The sequence below is a fragment of the Tetrahymena thermophila genome (assembly GCF_000189635.1).
Source record: "Tetrahymena thermophila SB210 genomic scaffold scf_8254781, whole genome shotgun sequence".
Lineage (NCBI taxonomy): Eukaryota > Ciliophora > Oligohymenophorea > Hymenostomatida > Tetrahymenidae > Tetrahymena > Tetrahymena thermophila.
The window spans coordinates 39,691-53,318 of NW_002476538.1; the positions used below are offsets into that span (position 1 = coordinate 39,691).

At 20.1% G+C, this 13,628-nt stretch overlaps 2 protein-coding genes across 2 annotated transcripts in view; both read left to right on the forward strand. All coding sequences in view use genetic code 6, as the record gives it.

Annotated features, from left to right (window-relative positions):
• Nucleotides 1–1,485: 1,485 nt before the first annotated feature.
• On the forward strand, nt 1,486–12,765 carry TTHERM_01253450 (kinase domain protein; the record flags this gene model as incomplete). Its single annotated transcript, XM_001009445.3, has 23 exons — nt 1,486–1,712; nt 2,063–2,152; nt 2,402–2,491; nt 4,014–4,103; nt 4,358–4,447; nt 4,703–4,792; nt 5,046–5,135; nt 5,853–5,942; nt 6,193–6,282; nt 6,541–6,630; nt 6,886–6,975; nt 7,222–7,311; nt 7,565–7,654; nt 8,264–8,416; nt 8,671–8,760; nt 9,011–9,100; nt 10,618–10,707; nt 10,950–11,039; nt 11,292–11,381; nt 11,624–11,713; nt 11,967–12,056; nt 12,313–12,402; nt 12,645–12,765. 23 exons carry the CDS (start codon nt 1,486–1,488, stop codon nt 12,763–12,765), a joined length of 2,301 nt encoding a protein of 766 aa, XP_001009445.2.
• Nucleotides 12,766–13,453: 688 nt separating this feature from the next.
• TTHERM_001253451 (transmembrane protein, putative) overlaps nt 13,454–13,628 on the forward strand; it is a gene marked incomplete at both ends in the record, with an annotated part of 447 nt that continues 272 nt past the window's right edge. Inside the window, 2 exons of the mRNA XM_012795963.1 lie at nt 13,454–13,490; nt 13,610–13,628. The exon at nt 13,610–13,628 is cut by the window's right edge and continues 113 nt beyond it. Coding sequence (XP_012651417.1) covers nt 13,454–13,490; nt 13,610–13,628 — 56 coding nt within the window. The remainder of the gene's footprint in view (nt 13,491–13,609) is intronic.

Consider the following 13,628-nt stretch of genomic DNA (forward strand, 5'->3'; position numbering starts at 1 on the left):
ATATATATATTTTTAGTTTTGTTGTTTGGATAGAATACAGGCCCATTTTCGTTAGTGATCCCGTTTAAATGCATAGATATCTTTTATTATCAATAGCTGAGCTAGCTAGTATATAAAAACAATAGATTTATATACTAGTTAAAAGGGAAAATCAAAAAGATAAGAGCACTCTTTTTTTTAATTTGTACTGAAGAAGAATTTTTAATTTTTTTACTTTTTAAGGGAATATAATTATTTTATTTAACTCGCTAATCTCTTTCCAATTATTAAAAGTAGAGCATATCAATTAAAATGAAGAAGAATAAAGAAAGAAAGAAAGAAAGAAAGAAATCAAATTTTTAAAAGGGAATATGATATAAAAAAGATTAAAAAGAAAATAAAATATAAATAAAAATAAAAAAGAAGAAGAAGAATAAAATAAAATAAAATATTTAAAATATGAATTAAAAAATTAACTAAAAAAAATTAACCATATTAATTAAAAATCAACTCAAATTAGATAAGAAATAAATGAATAAATAAATATATAAAATAATGTTAACTTCAAACAAATATTAATGAGTTTATTATTATATATAATCATATATATATAATGCTTTAATCTCGCTTTAATTTAGGCTGCTAAGCATATTTATTATCGTATTAATTTTAGTTGTATTTAACTTAATATTATGTTTTTGTTATTGCTTTTGCAACTAAATTCTAAAAAAAAGCAATGAATTAATTAATTTATTTTTCTTTTGATAAATTGGATATTTGTATTCATAAATCATGTTTATTTTTCATATAATTAATTTTTTGCTATTTAGGTAATAATTTATGAAAGAATGAATGAATGAATGTGTATATGCGTAACGAATTTATGGATAAGTTAATATATTAATTATCTTTTATATTTAACAAACATTTTTTTGGATTTATTTCTAGATTTTTAAACGTAATAAATATATAACCATTTTTCAAATATTATTTATGATAGACTTCATTAATACATTTGACAATAAAACTTAATGATTATAAATATCATTTTTATATTTTCCAACGAAATATAAATTATCATAACAGACCCTTCTTAATTTTGTTAACACATTTCATATCGCAGAATTTAAGATACGGAAATATGCGAATGAAAAATCTAGTGGCTTGAGTTAATTAGAATATTTTAAAAAATAATAAAAAATAATTTATAATAAAATTAAAATTAATACATTTTTATATTTTAATTAGAATATTTTAAAAAATAAATAAATAATTTATAATAAATTTAAAATTAATACATAATTATATTTTAATTTGAGTGAATAATTATAATTTGCCTATTAAATTATCGATAAATTTAGTTTTTTTTATGAATTTTGAAGTAAAAATTTTTTAATTTGGGAGGAAAATTACGGCAAATCCTCCTAAATTCTCACCAGCAAAAATAAATTTTCACCATATTTTCTGAATATTTATATAAAATTTTGAACCCACACTATATATTCTATGTGTGGGGTTTTAACTAAAGCAATCAACCCTATTTAAAAATATATTTAATTTTCAACTAATTTTTATCTACCTTTATATTCTTTTTTTCTTGATTTTTTCTAACTATTTCAAATAAAAATCCTAAATATTATTAGTTCGAATTCAATTGGTGATGAAGGCACCATAAGCTTGGGTTCAAGCTTGGCTGATTGTACTAATCTCACAAATTTGACACTCTATTTATAGTAAAAATTGTTTATTTTAATTTTTTTTAATTTTATGTATTTATATTTATCTGCAAAAACAACCAACCAACCAACCAATCAATAAACAAATAAATGAATGAATCATGTATTAACATGCAAAAAATGTTTTTAATTGATGCTTGTTTATTGTAAAAAGGATTCTACGTTCTTATTGTTTTTAATTCATATTTGCTCTATTATTTCTTCTTTAATTTTATTTTATTTTTTTCTATATAGAAATTTTCATTAATATATGCTTAATATAACTTTTTTAAATTTTTCAACTTTTTTATATATTTCTTTTATTCGAATTTTATCATATTATCTTAAATTTTTTCTAAATATAAAAGGAATAGTATAATTAGTGATTAAGGCGCATCAAGCTTGAGTTCTAGCTTGACTGACTGTGCTAATCTTAAAAGTATAGCACTTTACCTAAGGTGAAAATAGTTTATTTGAATTTACTAACATTTTGTATTATTTTGCTTATTTTGAAAGCAATGAATGGACATAATAATAAGCTGCAAAGTGCTTATATTGTTTATCTAATTAATTAATTCATTCATTCATTCATTCATTATACTTTATTATTTATTAAAACTTATTCAGTTATTTTGTTCTTTTATTTATTTGCTTATTAAAATATTTCTTTTTTCATATAATTCAAATATTTTTCTAAAAAATAAAAGCTAAAATTTAATTACTCACAAGGGCATTTTAAGTATATGTTCTAGATTGGTTCACTGTAGTTAACTAACAACTTTGATGCTTGATCTAAGGTAAAAACAGTTTGTTTAAATTTATTAACTTTTTAGTTTATTTTATTAGAAATTAAATATATGTATGAATTGATTAGTAGCTAAGCATTACACAAAAATTTTTTATTGCTACTTTTTTATTACAAAATTAATTGATTATTATTATTATTCACTATTAATAAAATAATGTTCAGTTTGTCACTCAATTTTGATTTTTTTCACTCAAAATTTCATTAAAATATTTAACTAATTTATTAATTAGATATAAACTTTTACTCATGTTTTTCTTAATTTTTTCTTATTAAATCACATATTTATAAATGTTAAAAGTGAGAATCTATGAACTTTTATAGAAGAGTTAAGATTAAAAATAATAATTCTGAAAGCAAAGAATCTAGTGAAATTCATTTTATATTTATGAACATGAATAAACAAATTAAATATATTTGCTTTATTATACTATTAGTTGTATATGAATTAATTAATTAAATAAATAAATAAATTTGTTTATTTAAATTTTGTCATAAAATATTGATTTTATTATTTTTAATTTGATTATGTTAAATTTTATTTATTATTTATTATTGATTTTATTTTATAATATTTATTATATTTTTAATTCTTTTAAGAAAATATTAATTCTTTTTTTACAAAATCTTTAAGGAAAATAAATTATTAAAAGTTTAGAAAAATTTATATATGTTTAATAATGAGTCTATTTAGTTTATTTAATTATAAATATTGAATACAATAATAATAGAAAGAGACAATTACAGATGAATTTATTTTTTTAATGAAAAAAAAAGTTAAAATATTTAATAAAAAAAGTTTAAAAGCTCTTCACTTTCATCTCATTAAGTTCTCCATATAGATCTGAGGTATATTTAATTAAAAAATATTATTTTTATTATGACTAATATTTTTTGAATATTTAATTTTCAATTTATTCAAATAAATAATTTTTATTATAGAAATTATCATCACTATTGATTGATTTTTATTAAAACTAAAATTTTTTATATTTTAACATAATTTTCATTTAAATTTTTAATTATTTATTTATTATTCACTTTTTATTATTTGATACTTTTTCTTCATTTATTGCTATTAAAACTTACACTTAATAAAAGCTATTTATTTGTTTTTCATTGTAATATTTTTGATTATAAATGTTAATTTTAAACATTGAAGTTCTTTTAATTTATTTGATTTGTTTTCCTTTTTCTTTTTTTATGATTTCTTATTTTTTCATTCTTAATTTTTAACTAATCTTATTATTTCATATTTTTTCTTCATTTTTTCCTCCTAATTAACTAGAGTGAAATACCTATTTAATTTATATCTTAATAAAATTATAAATAAAGCTAATTTTTAGAAAGCATAACATACCTTTTTTTTTGAAAAAAAATAAATTTTAAAAACCTATGATGGAAAAAAATTCATAAAAAATATTTTAAATCTTAATTTTATTAAATGTAAAAACTGGTATATAAAACTCTCTTTTTCTAAATTTGTATGGTAACTTACTCTATTTATTAAAAAGTTACAATTAAATTGGTGATGAAGGTGCATCAGGCTTAGGTTCTGCATTATCAAATTGCATTAATCTCTCAAATTTGACACTTAACCTTTAGTAAAAACATTTTATTTGTTTTGGATTGTGATATTTTGGATTATTAAAACTAATTAAAAACAATAAAGCTCTTTTTTCTTTTTCTTTTTATTGTGCTTGCTTTTTTTTGTTCTTTCTTTGTCAATTTAGCTCATCATTTTATTTCAACTTTTGCTTTTACTATTTATTTCTTATAATTTCATATTTTTTCTTCATTTTTTCCTTCTAATTAACTATTTAATGAATGATATATTTTTTCTTTAATATTTAAAAAGTGGAAATTAAATTGGTGATGAAGGTGCATCAAGCTTAGGTTCTGCTTTAGCAAATTGCATTAATCTATCAAATTTGACACTTGGCCTTGAGTAAAAGCATTTTATTTGTTTTGGATTGTGATATTTTAAATTAAAAAAACTAATTAAAAACAATAAAGCTCTTTTTTCATTTTGTTTTTATTGTGCTTGCTTTTTTTGTTCTTTCTTTGTTAATTTAGCTCATCATTTTATTTTCAACTTTTGCTTTTACTATTGATTTCTTATTATTTCATATTTATTTCTTCATTTTTTCCTTCTAATTAACTATTTAATGAATGATATATTTTTTCTTTAATATTTAAAAAGTTCTAATTAAATTGATCCTATTGGTGCATCAGGCTTAGGTTCTGCTTTTGCAAATTGCATTAATCTCTCAAATTTGACACTTAACCTTTAGTAAAAACATTTTATTTGTTTTGGATTGTGATATTTTAAATTAAAAAAACTAATTAAAAACAATAAAGCTCTTTTTTCATTTTGTTTTTATTGTGCTTGCTTTTTTTTGTTCTTTCTTTGTTAATTTAGCTCATCATTTTATTTCAACTTTCTTTTGCTTTTACTATTTATTTCTTATTATTTCATATTTTTTCTTCATTTTTTCCTTCTAATTAACTATTTAATGATTATTTTTTATTTAATATATAAAAAGTGAAAATTAAATTGGTGATGAAGGTGCATCAGGCTTAGGTTCTGCTTTTGCAAATTGCATTAATCTCTCAAATTTGACACTTAACCTTGAGTAAAAACATTTTATTTGTTTTGGATTGTGATATTTAAAATAAAAAAAACTAATTAAAAACAATAAAGCTCTTTTTTCATTTTGTTTTTATTGTGCTTGCTTTTTTTTGTTCTTTCTTTGTTAATTTAGCTCATCATTTTATTTTCAACTTTTGCTTTTACTATTTATTTCTTATTATTTCATATTTTTTCTTCATTTTTTCCTTCTAATTAACTATTTAATGAATGATATATTTTTTCTTTAATATTTAAAAAGTGAAAATTAAATTGGTGATAGAATAGAATAGAAATACTCGCACATATAAATGCACTCAGAATACAACTTAAATTAAAAATTATTTATTTATTTATTATATTTATATGTATTATTGTTTGTTTTTTTTGTATTTATTAGGTCTTTAAATATATTATTTTTGATTTTTCTATGAAAACAAAATCTATCAAATTTGACACTTAACCTTGAGTAAAAACATTTTATTTGTTTTGGATTGTGATATTTAAAATAAAAAAAACTAATTAAAAACAATAAATCTCTTTTTTTTTCTTCTTATTATTGTGCTTGCTTTTTTTTGTCCTTTCTTTGTTAATTTAGCTCATTATTTTATTTTCAACTTTTGCTTTTACTATTTATTTCTTATTATTTCATATTTTTTCTTCATTTTTTCCTTCTAATTAACTATTTAATGAATGATATATTTTTTCTTTAATATTTAAAAAGTGAAAATTAAATTGGTGATGAAGGTGCATCAGGCTTAGGTTATGCTTTAGCAAATTGCATTAATCTATCAAATTTGACACTTAACCTTTAGTAAAAACAGTTTATTTGTTTAGAATTGTGATATTTTAAATAAAAAAAACTAATTAAAAACAATAAAGCTCTTTTTTCATTTTGTTTTTATTGTGCTTGCTTTTTTTGTTCTTTCTTTGTCAATTTAGCTCATCATTTTATTTTCAACTTTTCCTTTTACTATTTATTTCTTATTATTTCATATTTATTTCTTCATTTTTTCCTTCTAATTAACTATTTAATGATTATTTTTTATTTAATATTTAAAAAGTTCTAATTAAATTGGTCCTATTGGTGCATCAGGCTTAGGTTCTGCTTTTGCAAATTGCATTAATCTCTCAAATTTGACACTTAACCTTGAGTAAAAACATTTTATTTGTTTTGGATTGTATTATTTTAAATTAAAAAAACTAATTAAAAACAATAAAGCTCTTTTTTCATTTTGTTTTTATTGTGCTTGCTTTTTTTTGTTCTTTCTTTGTTAATTTAGCTCATCATTTTATTTCAACTTTCTTTTGCTTTTACTATTTATTTCTTATTATTTCATATTTTTTCTTCATTTTTTCCTTCTAATTAACTATTTAATGAATGATATATTTTTTCTTTAATATTGAAAAAGAAGGAATTAAATTGGTGATGAAGGTGCATCAGGCTTAGGTTCTGCTTTAGCAAATTGCATTAATCTATCAAATTTGACACTTAACCTTTAGTAAAAACAGTTTATTTGTTTAGAATTGTGATATTTTAAATAAAAAAAAACTAATTAAAAACAATAAATCTCTTTTTTCTTTTTCTTTTTATTGTGCTTGCTTTTTTTTGTTCTTTCTTTGTTAATTTAGCTCATCATTTTATTTCAACTTTCTTTTGCTTTTACTATTTATTTCTTATAATTTCATATTTTTTCTTCATTTTTTCCTTCTAATTAACTATTTAATGATATATTTTTTATTTAATATATAAAAAGTTAAAGTTAAATTGGTGATGAAGGTGCATCAGGCTTAGGTTCTGCTTTAGCAAATTGCATTAATCTCTCAAATTTGACACTTTACCTTTAGTAAAAACAGTTTATTTGTTTAGAATTGTGATATTTTAAATAAAAAAACTAATTAAAAACAATAAAGCTCTTTTTTCTTTTTCTTTTTATTGTGCTTGCTTTTTTTGTTATTTCTTTGTTAATTTAGCTCATCATTTTATTTCAACTTTTGCTTTTACTATTTATTTCTTATTATTTCATATTTTTCTTCATTTTTTCCTTATAATTAACTATTTAATGATTATTTTTTATTTAATATATAAAAAGAAGGAATTAAATTGGTGATGAAGGTGCATCAGGCTTAGGGTCTGCTTTAGCAAATTGCATTAATCTCTCAAATTTGACACTTAACCTTGAGTAAAAACATTTTATTTGTTTTGGATTGTGATATTTAAAATAAAAAAACTAATTAAAAACAATAAAGCTCTTTTTTCATTTTGTTTTTATTGTGCTTGCTTTTTTTGTTCTTTCTTTATTAATTTAGCTCATCATTTTATTTTCAACTTTTGCTTTTACTATTTATTTCTTATTATTTCATATTTTTTCTTCATTTTTTCCTTCTAATTAACTATTTAATGAATGATATATTTTTTCTTTAATATTTAAAAAGATACAATAAAATTGGTGATGAAGGTGCATCAGGCTTAGGTTCTTCTTTAGCAAATTGCATTAATCTCTCAAATTTTACACTTGGCCTTATGTAAAAACATTTTATTTGTTTTGGATTGTGATATTTTAAATTATAAAAACTAATTAAAAACAATAAAGCTCTTTTTTCTTTTTCTTTTTATTGTGCTTGCTTTTTTTGTTCTTTCTTTGTTAATTTAGCTCATCATTTTATTTTCAACTTTTGCTTTTACTATTTATTTCTTATTTTTTCTTCATTTTTTCCTTCTAATTAACTATTTAATGAATGATATATTTTTTCTTTAATATTTAAAAAGTGAAAATTAAATTGGTGATACATACATACATACATACTCGCACATGGTGACATGCACTCGGGATAGGGGCCCTATATATAATTACTTATACATTATTATTATACGTATACCAATTTATTTATATATAATTGTGGGTAATATATTAGAAGGGAAGGGTCACCTACACCCTAATGGCATTTCTACTAATCTTCCATGACTTGACTACGCATTATGCTCGCTTCCCATTTGTATTCCAGATCTTCTGTTCAGAATGGGGCCTCCTCTTTACCACCTATCAGATTTGGCCCTTCCCTCCTACCAAGGAGACCGCTGGTAACATTCACATTTTTTACATGGAATTTTTCGAAATAAAGGGGGCGGTATAGGATTCGAACCCCCGATATCACTGCTAAGACCCTCCGACTCGCCCACTCGAGTCGCTTAGCCCTTCGTTTTTAAATTGGTGATGAAGGTGCATCAGGCTTAGGTTCTGCTTTAGCAAATTGCATTAATCTCTCAAATTTGACACTTGACCTTTGGTAAAAACATTTTATTTGTTTTGGATTGTGATATTTTAAATAAAAAAAACTAATTAAAAACAATAAAGCTCTTTTTTCATTTTGTTTTTATTGTGCTTGCTTTTTTTGTTCTTTCTTTGTTAATTTAGCTCATCATTTTATTTTCAACTTTTGCTTTTACTATTGATTTCTTATTATTTCATATTTTTTCTTCATTTTTTCCTTCTAATTAACTATTTAATGAATGATATATTTTTTCTTTAATATTTAAAAAGTTCTAATTAAATTGGTCCAATTGGTGCATCAGGCTTAGGTTCTGCTTTAGCAAATTGCATTAATCTCTAAAATTTGACACTTAAACTTGAGTAAAAACATTTTATTTGTTTTAGATTGTGATATTTTAAATTAAAAAAACTAATTAAAAACAATAAAGCTCTTTTTTCATTTTGTTTTTATTGTGCTTGCTTTTTTTGTTCTTTCTTTGTTTATTTAGCTCATCATTTTATTTTCAACTTTTGCTTTTACTATTTATTTCTTATTATTTCATATTTTTTCTTCATTTTTTCCTTCTAATTAACTATTTAATGATATATTTTTTCTTTAATATTTAAAAAGAAGGAATTAAATTGGTGATGAAGGTGCATCAAGCTTATGTTCTGCTTTAGCAAATTGCATTAATCTCTCAAATTTGAGACTTTACCTTGGGTAAAAACATTTTATTTGTTTTGGATTGTGATATTTTAAACTATAAAAATGAATATAAAACAAAAAAGCTCTTTAAATTTATTTGATAGATTTTATTTATTTTAATTTTTTATCTTTTTTATTCTACTAATATTATTTTATTTATTAATTTAAAGAATAATTTATAATTTAAAAGTTTATTCTATTTTGATATTTGTTAATAATTTACCCAAATTTATTATAAAAGTTATTACTCAATCTATGAATCAAAAAAATTCAAATTACTAAGCAAGTTTCTTAAATCAAAAAGATTAGTTGTCTTTGATTTCTGATGATAAACAACTGGTTAAAAAAGGAAGAATAAATATAAAATGTTTGAATAATATTATATATTTTATTATATAATATTTTGAAAAAGTGTTTTTAACCTAAAATATAAATAGATAGATAGATAGATTTTAATATTGATTTTATATTTACAAATATCATTCATATTTTTGTAAGTAAATTATTTATTTATAAAAAATAAAAAAATTAAATTTACTTAAATAAATTAAATCCTCAAAAGCAAATTCTCCAAAAACGATCAAATAATTTGAAACTTTTAATGTTATATTACATCTTATTAAATTATATAAATTCGAAAATTTTATATGCCAGTTATATTTTAATCTTAAATATTATACATCAATCATATTTCTATCCTTATTTTATTTATAATGTTTAATTAGATGCCAATATTTAAATAAAACCTTAGGGAGAAATCAAGTTTTACTTTTTAACTTTAGTGGTTTTAATGTTTTTTTTTAATTTATCTATGATCATTTTTTTCATTTTATATTTTTTAAAATCATAAAATAATTGTTTTTTAAATTATCATTTATTGATTCAGACAATACAAATTTAATTTTATTATTTAATAATATTTAGAGTAAATTAATGAATTTAAAAGTCGTTCATGTTGAATTTGGCTTTTTATAAGCTTATTTCATATCAAGGATTTATGTAATTTTTTTTAACACAATATTATAAATTTTAAAATGCTTATTTTATTTTTTATTAAAAAATTTTCTCAAAATATTCTAGAAAAATGCAAATCGGAGGTTTGGAAGTTTTGCTTTATCTTATCTATGGGTACTTTTGAAATAATTAAAATCCTTCTTTATCTTTTTAAATAAATGGGTCTTTTTTTCCTTCCCTCCATTTAAATAAAAGATTTCAGCCTTAGTGTGAAAATTTCCTTAATTTTAAATATGTTCATCGCATCTTTATTTTTTTATGCTTTTACTTAAAAACATTTTATTTGTTTTGGATTGTGATAATATTTAATTATAAAAACTAATTAAAAACAATAAAGCTCTTTTTTCTTTTTCTTTTATTGTGCTTGCTTTTTTTTGTTCTTTCTTTGTTAATTTAGCTAATCATTTTATTTTCAACTTTTACTTTTATTATTTATTTTTTATTATTTCATATTTTTTCTTCATTTTTCCTTCTAATTAACTATTTAATGATATATTTCTTCTTCAATATTTAAAAAGTGAAAATTCAATTGGTGATGAAGGTGCATCAGGCTTAGTTTCTGCTTTAGCAAATTGCATTAATCTCTCAAATTTGACACTTGACCTTAGGTAAAAACATTTTATTTGTTTTGGATTGTGATAATATTTAATTATAAAAACTAATTAAAAACAATAAAGCTCTTTTTTCTTTTTCTTTTTATTTTCTTGCTTCTTTTTTTGTTAATTTAGCTCATCATTTTATTTTCAACTTTTGCTTTTATTATTTATTTTTTATTATTTCATTTTTTTTCTTCATTTTTTCCTTCTAATTAACTATTTAATGATATATTTCTTCTTCAACTTTTAAAAAGTAGAAATTAAATTGGTGATGAAGATGCATCAGGCTTAGGTTTTGCATTAGCAAATTGCATTAATCTCTCAAATTTGACACTTGTCCTTGGGTAAAAACATTTTATTTGTTTTGAATTGTGATAATATTTAATTATAAAAACTAATTAAAAACAATAAAGCTCTTTTTTCTTTTTCTTTTTATTGTGCTTTCTTTTTTTTTGTTCTTTCTTTGTTAATTTAGCTCATCATTTTATTTTCAACTTTTACTTTTATTATTTATTTTTTATTATTTCATATTTTTTCTTCATTTTTCCTTCTAATTAACTATTTAATGATATATTTCTCCTTCAATATTTAAAAAGTGAAAATTCAATTGGTGATGAAGGTGCATCAGGCTTAGTTTCTGCTTTAGCAAATTGCATTAATCTCTCAAATTTGACACTTAACCTTAAGTAAAAACATTTTATTTGTTTTGGATTGTGATAATATTTAATTATAAAAACTAATTAAAAACAATAAAGCTCTTTTTTCTTTTTCTTTTTATTTTCTTGCTTCTTTTTTTGTTAATTTAGCTCATCATTTTATTTTCAACTTTTGCTTTTATTATTTATTTCTTATTATTTCATTTTTTTTCTTCATTTTTTCCTTCTAATTAACTATTTAATGATATATTTTTTCTTCAATTTTTAAAAAGTAGAAATTAAATTGGTGATGAAGGTGCATCAAGCTTAGGTTCTGCTTTAGCAAAATGCATTAATCTCACAAATTTGACACTTGACCTTAGGTAAAAACATTTTATTTGTTTTGGATTGTGATAATATTTAATTATAAAAACTAATTAAAAACAATAAAGCTCTTTTTTCTTTTTCTTTTTATTGTGCTTGCTTTTTTTGTTCTTTCTTTGTTAATTTAAAAATTCATCATTTTATTTCAACTTTTGCTTTTATTATTTATTTCTTATTATTTCATATTTTTTCTTCATTTTTTCCTTCTATTTAACTATTTAATTATATATTTTTTCTTCAATATTTAAAAAGTTGGAATGAAATTAGTGCAATTGGTGCATCAGGCTTAGGTTCTGCTTTAGCAAATTGCATTAATCTCTCAAATTTGACACTTGTCCTTGGGTAAAAACATTTTATTTGTTTTGGATTGTGATAATATTTAATTATAAAAACTAATTAAAAACAATAAAGCTCTTTTTTCTTTTTCTTTTTATTGTGCTTGCTTTTTTTTTGTTCTTTCTTTGTTAATTTAGCTCATCATTTTATTTTCAACTTTTACTTTTATTTTTTATTTATTTCTTATTATTTCATATTTTTTCTTCATTTTTCTTTCTAATTAACTATTTAATGATATATTTCTTCTTCAATATTTAAAAAGTGAAAATTAAATTGGTGATGAAGGTGCATCAGGCTTAGGTTCTGCTTTAGCAAATTGCATTAATCTGTCAAATTTGACACTTGACCTTAGGTAAAAACATTTTATTTGTTTTGGATTGTGATAATATTTAATTATAAAAACTAATTAATAACAATAAAGCTATTATTTCTTTTTCTTTTTATTGTGCTTGCTTCTTTTTTTGTTAATTTAGCTCATCATTTTATTTTCAACTTTTGCTTTTATTATTTATTTCTTATGATTTCATATTTTTTCTTCATTTTTCCTTCTAATTAACTATTTAATGATATATTTTTTCTTCAATATTTAAAAAGTAAGAATTAAATTGGTACAATTGGTGCATCAGGCTTAGGTTCTGCTATAGTAAATTGCATTAATCTCTCAAATTTGACACTTTACCTTTCGTAAAAACAGTTTATTTGTTTTGGATTGTGATATTTTAAACTATAAAAATGAATATAAAACAATAAAGCTCTTTGAATTTATTTAATAGTTTTATTTATTTTATTTTTTTATCTTTTTTATTCCACTAAAATTATTTTATTTATTAATTTAAAGAATAATTTATAATTTAAAAGTTTATTCTATTTTGATATTTATTTTAAAATTTACACAAATTTATTTTAAAATTTTTAGCGGTTTGAATAAATCATAAAAATTCAAAGTAATAAGCGAGTGTCGTAAATCAAAAAGATTAGTTGTCTTTTATTTCTAATGATAAGCAATTGGTGAAAAAAGAATGAATAAATATAAAATGTTTGAATAGTATTATATATCTTATTATATAATATTTTAAAAAAGTGTTTTTAACCTAAAATATGAATAGATAGATAGATAGATTTTATTATTGATTTTATATTTATAAATATCATTTATATTTTTGTAAGTAAATAAATTATTAAAAAAAAATAAAAAAATAAAATTTACATAAATAAATTAAATCCTCATAAGCAAACCCTCTGGTTTCTCCAAAAATGATGAAATAATTTGAAAGTTTTAGTGTTATATTACATTTTATTAAATTATATAAATACCAAACTTTTATATGCCAGTTATATTTTAATCTTAAATATTATCCATCAATCATATTTCTATCCTTTTTTTATTTATCATGATTAATTAGATGCCATAATTTAAATAAAACCTCAGAGAGATATCAAGTTTTAATTTTTATTTTAACTTTTGTGGTTTTAATGTTTTTTTTTTTCTCAAATTTTTAATTTATCTTATGATCATTTTTTTCATTTTATATTTTTTAAAATCATAAATTAATGTAAAGCTTTTTTCATATATTTTGA